General features: G+C 40.6%; 1 protein-coding gene across 1 annotated transcript in view; it reads right to left on the bottom strand.

The window, feature by feature from the left end:
- The window catches only part of ptchd4 (patched domain containing 4), an 89,753-nt gene extending 84,111 nt beyond the window's left edge, over positions 1-5,642 (bottom strand). Inside the window, exon 1 of the mRNA XM_060821236.1 lies at positions 5,094-5,642. Within this exon, the coding sequence (XP_060677219.1) occupies positions 5,094-5,642 (549 nt within the window). The remainder of the gene's footprint in view (positions 1-5,093) is intronic.
- Positions 5,643-12,404: the final 6,762 nt, after the last annotated feature.

A 12,404-nucleotide genomic window follows, 5' to 3' on the forward strand; every position in this document is an offset into this window, starting at 1 on the left:
AGCATAGGCAATGAATAAATCACTAGCCAGTGACACATACATTCCCCCAAACAAAAAAAGTACACCAAATTGTATAGAGAGCCACAACAAAGGTATAGAGATCTAAGTTAGCCTTTGAAGTTTCAAGACAATGTCACCAAAATAGAGAAATGAGTGATTGCCTTTTTGGTATTACTACATGGAGTGTGTGTGTGTGTGTGTGTGTGTGTGTGTGTGTGTGTGTGTGTGTGTGTGTGTGTGTGTGTGTGTGTGTGTAAAATCTCGCTTCCATTATTCCTGCACTAAGTTTTAACATGCCATAAAGAAAAACACCAATTGTGGAGTGTAAACATGAGGCTGGCTTTGAAGGCAGGGATAATATGTCACTCCGAAAATGAAGGGTGACTTGTAAGCCAAGAACATGAAATGCAAAATTTTGAAGTCTGAAAAATATGGGATAATCACAAAATTCATTTCTATATGATGATATAATGGCAAAAGGAGCAAAATTGTTTGGGGAAAAGGGACTTCTGGCTTCTTGGAGGAAGCAACTGGTTGCAATAAAGTGACAATAGCAAATTGGCTGCATTGGACCAAGGGATTGGATGTTTCAAAGGTTGGATGGACAAGTTGATCAGTGAAAGAGGAACAGATGGGAGTATAATAAAAGTGAAGAAGGCATTGCCATGTGGATTTGTAATGGAAAATTCAAGGGTCAATCAACAAAAGGATCACGTAAATTTGAGAGGTACCACAATATTCAAATTGCTGCATGTTTAAAGCATTCTGTAACATTTTGCTTAACTTAAGACACTGGTTTGGTGTTTATTTTCTTTATCACCCAACTATCATCTTTCAGCTGAAAGCCGAGTTAAAAAAGAACTGGACAGAGAAACAAAAGAGAGAGTTAAGAAGAAACAACAAAGAAATTTAAGAAGAAATGGAAACATGAAAGGAGAGACAGAAAATAGCATGAGGACTTCTGAGATAGTAAGGAAGTGACAATTACGAGGTAAAAGCAATGACTGCAGATGCTGGAAACCAAATTCTGGATTAGTGGTGCTGGAAGAGCATAGAAGTTCAGGCAGCATCCAAAATGCAGCGAAAGCGACGTTTCGGGCAAAAGCCCTTCATCAGGAATCTAGTTGACAGCGCAGAATGTTGTGGGAGATTATCTGACTAGTGGTTGAATAATAATGGTGTATCTAGCATTTACTTGCATGAGTGGAAGCTCTAAGTTGCAAGCCTATCACCAGTATGATTTACGCAGGTAATTGAGTTACAATTACACAGAACTTGATTTTAGGGACCCAGGCAATTGCTTCTGTCTTCTGATTGCTTGGCTGAAGGGAACAGGCCCTTCAGCCCAACACGTTCACACTGACCCTCTAAAGAGTGACCCACTCAGACCCATTCCCTTACACTTAACCCCTTACTAATGCATTCAACCTATACATCTCTGAACACTGTGGACAATTTAGCATGGCCAATTCAACTAACCTGTACATCTTTGGATTGTGGGAAGAAACTGCAGCACCCGGAGGAAACCCACACAGACATGGGGAGAATGTGCAAACTCCACACAGACAGTCACCCAAGGCTGGAATCAAACCTGGCTTCCTGGCACTGTAAGGGAATTACTGTGCCACCCGAAATTGCAGCTTATCCAAGACAGTCTATGATACAAGCTGTCTTACAGTGTAAAAGATGTCCATGAGTTTAGATAGTTGAATGATATGAGAATGCATGTAGACCTTGACTCCACATCTACAGACAGTTTGCCAATGGACAGAATTAGATGAAGAGATGGTGGCTAAACATGAAACCTCGGGAGCTGACAACACAATGGTGGAATGAAGAAACCGCAGCAAAATGTGCCTCAGTTATGATCAGATAGAAAAAAATCAGGAAGGCCACTGAAGGCGGATGGTGCAGTTGGCCATGATGAAACAGGTTAAGGACAATACAGTTGATTTCCGAATATCTTACAGTTTATTCCTATTCTCTTGTTCCTGTGGTTTAAACACAGAATGATACATGTAGTTGGGTCATCTGTCTTGGAGCAAGTCTTGCTCCTGGCACTGAGAAAAATAATTAAAGAAAAAAGATGTTCTTGATACATTTTTGTGTCTCCTCTATTCATATTAATTCATCTCCCTCATGCCAGAGAGTTCAATGTCACTTATTAGCACTATAAATCAGTGCTATCATCACAATTACTGTTTAAATTCAGTCTTCCAGGAAAATAAAATGTAATGAGTTAATTGTAGTCATATGCAGCTAATTTTGAAATGTATCTGCCATTTTCATTCACTCGTTAAAACTGTTGTTAGTGAAAATGATCTGTGGACAACATATCTACTGTTTCTTGAATAAGACCACTGCTTCTGGTAACAATTTATGTTTCTTTTTAACTTGGTGTAATTCCACACCTCTGTCTACTGCTCATTAAATTATTTAACACAACTCAGGTGATTTTTTTTATATGTGTGCTACATGCCTTTATTTTATTGATATTTTGATTTGATGTATATTATTTCTTTACTGTCTTTCATACATCTAGTTTGACTATTCCAATGTACCCTGGCCAACCTGTCATGTTGACCCTCAGTAAACATGAAATCATCCAAAACCATGCTGTTATGGTTGAATTAAATCCCATGTAGCTGTCAATTCTGTGCACACTGGCCTGGACTGGCTCCTTGATAAACTGTTTTAATATTCTCGTCCTTGTTCTTCACATTGCTCGATGGACCCATTCTTTTTGACTACTTAATTTCCTTGCAACCCAGCAACATTTCTGCACTCTTTCAATTCTTACATCTTCAGCATCCCGATTTTAAGAGGATACCATTGGTGCATTATCTTCAATTGACAAGGCCCTAAACTGTGAAACTTCCTCCCAAAATCTCCCTGCCTCCCTGTGTCTTTTTTCCTTTAAGATGCTCCTTAAAACATATCCCTTTGACCAAACCACCCCTTGTCTCTCTAAATATGGCTCAGTGTCCATTTTTATGTGTATGACTCTTCAAAGCACCTTGCTATATAAACATAATTTGTTGTTGCCTTAATTATCATCTGAATTACATTAATTTAATTCACTCCAACATATGCATCTTTTCATAGATATGTGCATTCCTCCCACCTTTGCACTTTTAGTGGTAATGAAGCATTTCAAGTGAAGAAAGATAACTTTTTTAAATCTGTAACATTTTAGATAACAGCTAAATGAAACTTATAAGCAATCATGTAAGCAAGACATACCTACTGCTAATTCATGCACAGGAAAAATATTCCTCACAGCAGCTTCACATAACACAAAAAAACTCTGCTCAATGACACATTCACCTACTAGCAAGATGCGCAATAACAATTTCATGCACACAGCACAAAAAGACTTTTATTAGTTCTTTCAAGCATTTCAGGATAACACCCAATAGTCCCTCCACGTAATTTTGTTTTTTTTTAGCATGACTTCTGTTCAGGCTACAACTGTTAAAAACTGTATGTAATATAATAGGGGATCATGGTTTCTAATGAGTTAGCTCCTTTATCATGTTGCTTAAGCCACCAATAAAGGCAGGCGCCTCTTATTTTCAATCATTGTAGGCTTATGTCCTGGGTCTTTTTCAAATAGCATTAGGCTGGTTTTAACATCCTAACTGAAAAAGTTCAAACTAAGTAACTCTCCTCCAAGCATGCTTAGATGCCATCTCAATGTAGGCAATTAGTGTTAACCTGAAATGATTTCACTGTGTATAGCATAACATTAAACATAAAATGAAAAGTCTCAACATAAATATTGTATCAACACCAATCTTGTCAAAAAATACAAAACCTGCAATCTAATGTGATTCTTTAGGAATTGTTTAACACATTCATGACCATTTTCAATCTGAGCTATCATTAAATAACAAATGACAACAGTGCAACTCTTGAAGTATAAATTTCTCTCTTGCATCATATACTTTCAATAAACCAGTACATTTTGCATATACTTTTCCTAAATAACCAACTTCCATTCTTACATCTTTTGCAAAGGAATATGGCAACAGTTGAAGAGGTGCCAATTTGAATTCATGACAATTGCACAATTCAACTTCTCCAACCTGAGTTCTGAGCGTAGGTACAGAGATCTCGATTAATTACGTCTTCTATGTTGTTCCTTACATTACATTGAAGATAAATTTCTGTGAAAGCATTATTCCACTAATAATTATTTTTGATCATGTTCCGATTACCATAATATTAACAGGAAGGAGGGCAATTATCACAAGCCAATACTTTAAAAGGCACTTTTAAACTTCCTGCATTGCAGCTGCATAAGGACCTTGCAGCTGTCCTGGGAATGCTTGCACATGCTAGTCCTGTACTGATCTCTGTGACAGGCTACGAGGAACAGACGGAGCATGGTCCTCAAAGTTCAGGACTATTAAGTTCTGGTGAATGAAAGAAAATCATTGACTTGCACCCCACATAATATAAACACACGCCTCTGAATTTTAAGGAAAGAATACTTAGATTGTTGACCAGCGAACTGGGAATGAAACTCTATATTCGTGGGATGGATTCGAAGTCATTTTTAAAAAATCGATATTGCAATTCTTTTATTTTGACAGACAAGACAAATCCGTTTCTGCACCTCATCATTCAGCTGCCTGAATAAAAAAAAGGCACCTCTGAATATGAGCACCTACATTAGTCTCGTATCTTGAAAGTGCCGTGGGTTAGCACAATACCCAATATTGATCTTGAGACATAAAATACTGAAAAGTGTTGCCAACTTCCCGAACAGTTTACACTTTATGCCGGTCTGAATTACTTGAAAATTGGTTGGGAATCAATTACGGAGGGGTTTTGTTTTTTCGCTTAATTCTGTGGCTGAAAAGTAACCAAGGCATCTCCTGATTTTTTTATTTGCTGTCTATAAATGAAGCAATGGGAAAGCCCCCGTGGTGTGAGCAGGACTCGCTTCCAACCAGCTTCAGTATAAAGCAGCGGTATCGAAATGGGAGAGAGGGAGGGAATGAAGGATTTAAAACAATAGCTGTTTGGAACGACAATCTCCACACACACACAGATACACACAAAAGAGAATGAACGTTAGGGTTCACCTTTAATTTAGTATTAGGATAGCGCAGTGATTTCCTCGGTGCGGTATTATTAGACAGTGCGGCTTGACTAAGATCCTCCAATACTTCGATGATATCGTCAAACAGGCACCTCTTATCGCTGTTCCGCAACATACAGATATGAGAGAAAGAATAGCTGAAGCCGGAGCCGTTCACTCGCATCTCCAGCACGGCTTTGTGCATTTGCAGAATCTGATCGGCTCTCTCCAGGATGTCAGCCCCAGGAAGGGAAGTGAGTACCACCCGGCCGTATCTGCCCGGCGTATGCAGGTCCGAGTACAGGCTGTTCTTGGACTGGTTGATGGAGAACAGGCTGTTCACCAGGGTCCTCTCGATCTTGGCCAGGCTGTGCTTGGGCGCCACCAGCAACTCCAGGTCAGTTTCCCGCTGAAATTTATTAAGGAAGGTCGCCCCGAACAGGATGGAGAGGATGGAGGGGACTGTCAGGAAGAAGACGGGGTGCCTGCTCACGAATAATCCCAACCAGTAGAAACATCCCTTCAGCCCTGAGTGCACGACTTGTCGCAGCATCCTCCTGCAGCTCTTGCAGAACCCCCAGCCCTGGCTCTTCCTGTAAAGCTCATCTGACATCTGGCTTTGCCCCTTTTACATGTTAATCCACACCAGTCCCTTTTGGGTATTACTCGGGAAAGCACTGCAGCAGTTTCACAGCAGACGGCCAACTATTGATCACTCGGGGCTTTTTTTTTCCCTCCTTGTTAAAGGCCAGCCCTCGTTTCGCCATTGAGCGGTAATAGTTGTATCGTTTTCACCGCATCGCCCTCCATCCATGTGTACATTAGGGAGCAGTATTAGACTGACTGTTGGAAGTGCTGTACAGGCTACTCTAATTTATCGAGCTACTGGAACCAAGTGTGTGGTTCTGAATGGGGGAGGACGCCGAATGTCTATTTATAGAGCCTTTCTCCACAACGCTGGCTGCTGACTGACTGAAGTACAGGCGCTGAGGTAGAGTCCTTCAGTGGACGAACAAGATTTTGCTGCAGTTGCTTCAACTCGCAATGATCGGCTTCTGCAGAAGTTGCAGTTTGTAATCCCCTCTGCTAGTGCACGGTCGCAGTTCCGGAAAAGAATCTCAGTTCATTGCTTGGATTTGAATTTATATTCACGAGTGAATCCTTAAACCCGATAGAAGATGAGGCACTTTCTGATTGTCATCACGGGGTCCCTGCAACTGTTAAACCAGGAATCAAAGACTGGAGACATTAAGCTCAGTCTCTAGCACTCTATTTGTTCGAGTGGTTTAACCCAATATAGCAGCGTTTGTGTGTGTGTGTGTGATATACACTATTTTCTGCAGCGTGTTTGCTTATAACTAAACTCAGATTTAAGATGTGCATCCTTCCACGAGAAATTGCCGAGCTTTTGTAATTCCCCCTGTTACTGACTTTTCAATTGCTCTCATTTGAATTGCAGATTTTCATCAATAAAAGTAAATGTCTCAATTATCCAAGCGATTGAAAATATTGCATTCACTATCCAGATTGTATAAAACAATGAGATTTTTTTTCAAAAAAAAGAAATGCGTTTTAAATCCATGTATTAGCAGTTTTTAAGTCACGTTCATTGGGAAGGACATGTTTCGGGGTATTGATTGCGATGAGATCAAGATCATCTCAAACCTTTCCATTGAGCAAATAACTCGTTGGCTCCAAATTACTTCAGATTCTGAGATTCACTCGTAATGTGACATGATTGCAAGGGCAGTGAGAGGCAGAATTCCTTGCAGGTCATGGGGACTCCTACTCTTTGTCCAGAGCAGCTATTGTGGGATTTTCTGAGGGAGCCTGGTGTGTGTCCCTTGTCCATCTCATAGACTTATTGCTGGACAGGACATGGGCTGGCAGGCTGGCTTTCTAACTTCCTGTACCTCCTGAGTGATCAGCCATTTGAATGCCAACAAGATCCTGGTATCTACACCCATCCGGGGAATGCTGCTGGGCTCACTAAGCTGGGAAGGTGACCCAGCATTCAGTGTTCAGTTTTTAAAATTTCCATCCACACTTTTACAAAGTGTACCAAATTGCACCATAATGACTTTGGAGGCTGTGCAGGCGCATCCTGAAATGGTTATCCAGTATCACATCTTCCTCTCTCCCTTCCCCACCCTCAGCTTTTACTGATACTGAATTTCAACCCGATACTGGCAGTGACTCCATTGGCATTATTCGATTATCTCACCTTATCTTGACTCTGTGGGTGCATACAGTTTGGTTGAAGTTCTAGGGAGCTGCTGATGACTGTGCTGTCAAAAACAGCAACAGACATCATTAGCAGAGTTACGGACAAGGATCAAATAAAAAACATGGAAGATTTGTTTGTGTGAAAGAAAGTTGCATTTCCATTCAAGAAAGAGCAGCATGTAGTGAGTATATGGACATTAATCAATTTAGAGTGAGTTACAAACGTCAGTAAAATAAGAGGGTAAAATAAGTTTAGGGAACTGTATCAAGGAGTGAATGTAAACACCTTAACATTACCGAAATGCAAAGAATATTAAGGTAGTACAGAATGGAAAATGCAAAGAGAAATTGAACCATATATAACATAATCAGTGAACAGGTAAGAGTAAGATAGGCTGAGTGGTCTTGTGCTGTTGAATTCTTTGAAAAATCTCTGAAAATATAGTAAAATCAAAGCTATGGAATATATCTCTCCCTTGTGTTCATTGTCTATCTCCAGATCAAGTTTAGAGAACCAACAATTAAGAATGAAGCCAGTTGAATGCAATAGATGAATGGACAGGGCTATGAATTCAACCCTTCTCAACTCCCATCCACTGGATCTAAAGCTAATACATTGAACTTTCAATGTCCTTCAATTTTGTTACAAATTTTACTCAACCTTGCTGATGGGAGGGCAGCTTTTAAAAATGTGTATTGGAACACAAACTATAGTTATTTGTCTTCATTCAGCCATTCTGGGAGCAATTTGGCAAGATAAAGAGAATCCAGTGATGTGTGTACAGGACCTAACTATTGGTATTTGTGTTATAGGAATTTATAGAATCATAGAATCTCTGCAGTGTGGAAGGAGGCCATTCAGCCCATCAAGTCCACACCGACCATCCAAAGAGCATCCTACCCAGACCCACAACACCCCCCTCACCATCTTATCCCATAACCTTGCATATTCCATGGCTAATCCACCTAGCTTGCACATCCCTGGACATCGTGGGTAATTTAGCATAGCCAGTCCACCTAACCTGTAAATCTTTGGGCTATGGAAGGAAGCCAGAGCACCCAGAGGAAACCTGTGCAGACATGGGGAGAATGTGCAAACTCCACACAGACAGTCACCTGTGGGTGGAATCAAGCCTGGATCCTTGGCGTTGAGGCAGCAGTGCTAATCACTGAGCTTTACAAGCTAACACAACATTCATTGTTAGCTTTAAGTTGCCACATAATGTAACCCTCCCAAAAACAAAAGTATGAACGAAACACTTGCAATATTCAAACATATCAGAATGGCTATGTATAGAAGATGCCAGATCTCTGGAAACGCCCTGCACTCAAAATGTACACAATCCAAACATTCCACATACTCAACCTGGTCCTGAAAAAGCAAGAGTGAATAAATACTAAATATAGTCACAAGCTACCATTTTCTTTCTATTTGATTCGGTCATTAATAAAACCCAAACCTCACATGCAGTAATGACCCAATCTATTGAGTCATGTTCCTATGCCCCTTAGGAAAGTTCAACCTGAAAGATACCACCAATTTATTAAATGCAACAATAAAATTTATATAGGTATATATCATCTACCAAAGCACTGATGATTTGATAACTGCATGTTGTGATTAACTTCCATGCATCAAATTTAATTGAATAACATTCAAATATATATATATATTATACCTAGACATTTCAGACTGGTGCTGGATTAGTATAGTTTAGCTCCAGACAAATGGCACGCTGCTATCCTGTGCCACTCCGTCCTGCACTCCAAGTGTTTCTTGACACTGACTCACCTGGTTTGACTTGAATTACCTACTGCAGAACAACCTGACCCAAACCTAGAAATATTTGAAATCTGACACTGCCTCCATCCCAAAAGTGCTGGAGTTGAGACATTGTATCAATTTATATAGCACATTTGACACAACAAAATAATGTCAAAGGTTCCTTTACATGAACGTTATCAAACAAAAGTCGCATCAAACTATGCTAGAAGATACTAAGGGAGATGGCCAAATGTTTGGTCAAAAAGATGGCCTTTAAAAAGCATCTCAAAAGAGGAAAGAGAAGTGAAGGGGAGGAGAGGTTTAGGAACATGGTTATAGGTGCAGGTCATTAAACCCCTTAAACATGTTCTGTCTTTCAAAGAGATCACAAATTATCTCCATGTGACCTACCTTAGGATAACAGAATTCTACCAACCTCAGATTTAAAAACAATTAATCCAGAATCAATTGCTAACTGTGGAAGAGGGTTCCAAATGTTTGCCATACCATTTCTTTTTAAAAAGCTAAACAGACATATACTTTTCAAAAATAGAGTCACATTGGCTTTATTATTGGAAGTTCGGAACTTGAGTTGGAACCTCTTTTGTGGAAGGAGAGTTGAGAGGATGTTATTCTGTACTTATTCTGAAATTATGTCTGATATTGGTACCCAAAAGTAAAGTTTCCATCTCTGACATTATTTATAATAGTGTGTAGAATCACAATTAAATAAGAAAAAAGTCATGCATTTTATTGAACATTTATGACCATGAGATATCACAATGTGGTTTACAACGAATAATGCAGATTTAAAATGTAGTTACTGTTTTAATGTAGGAAATCTGACAGCCAATTTGTGCAGAACAAGGTCCCAGAAACATGAATGGAGTATTGATGAAATTATTTGTTTTTCTAATTAGATTAGAGCTTAGATTAGATTACTTACAGTGTGGAAACAGGCCCTTCGGCCCAACAAGTCCACACCGACCCGCCGAAGCGCAACCCACCCATACCCCTACATTAACCCCTTACCTAACACTACGGGCAATTTAGCATGGCCAATTCACCTGGCCCGCACATCTTTGGACTGTGGGAGGAAACCGGAGCACCTGGAGGAAACCCACGCAGACACGGGAGAACGTGCAAACTCCACACAGTCAGTCGCCTGAGTCGGGAATTGAACCCGGGTCTCAGGCGCTGTGAGGCAGCAGTGCTAACCACTGTCCCACCGTGCCGCCCACAAATTGAGCAATAAACATTGGAGAAGACCAAAAAGAAACTCTGCTGTTCAAAATAATGATATTTTTTAATACCCATCCAAGCAAGCAGATGGGACCTCAGTTTAGTGTCTAAACTGAAAGATGTTTTCTCTTGCAGTGCAGTTGCTCCCATATTACTGCACTGAAGGATCAGCCTTGAATTTTGTGCTCAAAACTTGTAGTGGGACTTGAACTCTAACCGTATAACTTAGAGGCCAAAGTGCTACCGAGTGAACCTCAGCAGACACTTTATTTGATGCGGTCTCCTCTACATTGGGGAGACTGGGCACCTCCTAGCAGAGCGCTTTAGGGAACATCTCCGGGACACCAGCACCAAGCAACCACACTGCCCCATGGCTCAACATTTCAACTCCCCCTCCCACTCTGCCGAGGACATGGAGGTCCTGGGCCTCCTTCACCGCCACTCCCTCACCACAATGCCTGGAGGAAGAACGCCTCATCTTCCGCCTCGGAAAACTTCAACCCCAGGGCATCAATGTGGACTTCAACAGTTTCCTCATTTCCCCTTCCTCCACCTCACCTAATTCCAAGCTTGCAGCTCAACACTGTCACCATGACTTGTCCGGACTTGTCCTACCTGCCTATCTCCTTTTCCACCTATCCACTCCACCATCTCCTCCCTGACCTATCACCTTCATCCCCTCCCCCACTCACCGATTGTACTCTATGCTACTTTCTCCCACCCCCGCCCTCCTCCAGCTTATCTCTCCATGCTTCAGGCTCCTTGCCATTATTCCTGATGTTTTGCCCGAAACATCGATTTCGCTGCTCCTTGGATGCTGCCTGAACTGCTGTGCTCTTCCAGCACCACTAATCCAGAATCTGGTTTCCAGCATCTGCAGTCATTGTTTTTACCACTTTATTTGATTAGTCAGTCTGTTATTAGTTTGCAATATCTGAGGGTGTTGCAATGTTATCACAAAGATGCAAAAATATTGATCATGTGCCAAAAGGTGTTAAGCAATATGTAATCATTTCATTTATGATCTTCATTAATAGAAACAAAGAGCCCTTTGGGGAAAGTATGATAGTTTATTCAAAATCAATTTGTAGCTATTTCCTATTTTAACTCAGAGAAGACATTCCTTGGTGTCTTTGTTAAAATCTGTCAGTTTGTTTTAAGTGGAAGATAATGCTTACTTGTTGGGGAATTGTATTCAACTGCCCCAGATATCAGGTTGTTGGTAATACAGAACCTTGCTTTTATGCCAGGAAGCATTTAATCTCAAGAGAGCTTCTATAATTACACTAAAACAAACATTCTAAAAAAAGGCAACATGATATAATATGCATATAGTCAAGTACAATATCAATTCTATTATGTGCCCTATTTCAATTTCTATTCAGCAGAAGCTTTAAGATATATTTTGACTTTATTTCTACCTAAATGATGTGTGTGTATAGTTTTTGCTTGTCCTTGGGAGTTGCATTCTTTTCAGCTACCGGCTAGTCATTATGAAGAATAAGCTACTTAGCATGCTTTGAGAAGATTTGTAGCTCAGGTTGAGGTTCTGGATGTAGTTTTGCTCGCTGAGCTGGAAGGTTTATTTCCAAATGTTTCGTCACCCTACTAGGTAACATTTTCAGTGGACTTCCGGGTGAAACATTGCTGATAATTCCTGCTTTCTAGTTATATGTTTGAGTTTCTTTGGGTTGGTGATGTCATTTCCTGTGGTGATTTCATTTCCTGTTCTTTTTCTCAGGGGGTGGTAGATCTGGAGAAATAAATAAGACCAACTTCCAAAAAATGATCCAACACATCATGCTTCTATGGATTATCCAAAATTCACAAACCAGGAGCCCCTCCCCCTCCCTCCAGACCCATAGTCTCGCTACCAGGAACACCAATTTACAGACTGGCCAAGGAGCGACACCAAAGACTAAACCACTTAGTAGAAGACTCATGCCACTCCACCCATTCCACCCAAGAGTTCCTGAGAACATCAAAGACACTAAGATAGAAGAGGACGAAATAATGGTCTCTTTTCATGTAACAGCCCTGTTTAACATCAATCATTAACCTGGCCAGGGAAATACTGACTAC

This window comes from Hemiscyllium ocellatum, chromosome 3 (genome assembly GCF_020745735.1).
Source record: "Hemiscyllium ocellatum isolate sHemOce1 chromosome 3, sHemOce1.pat.X.cur, whole genome shotgun sequence".
NCBI classification, from domain to species: Eukaryota; Metazoa; Chordata; class Chondrichthyes; order Orectolobiformes; family Hemiscylliidae; genus Hemiscyllium; species Hemiscyllium ocellatum.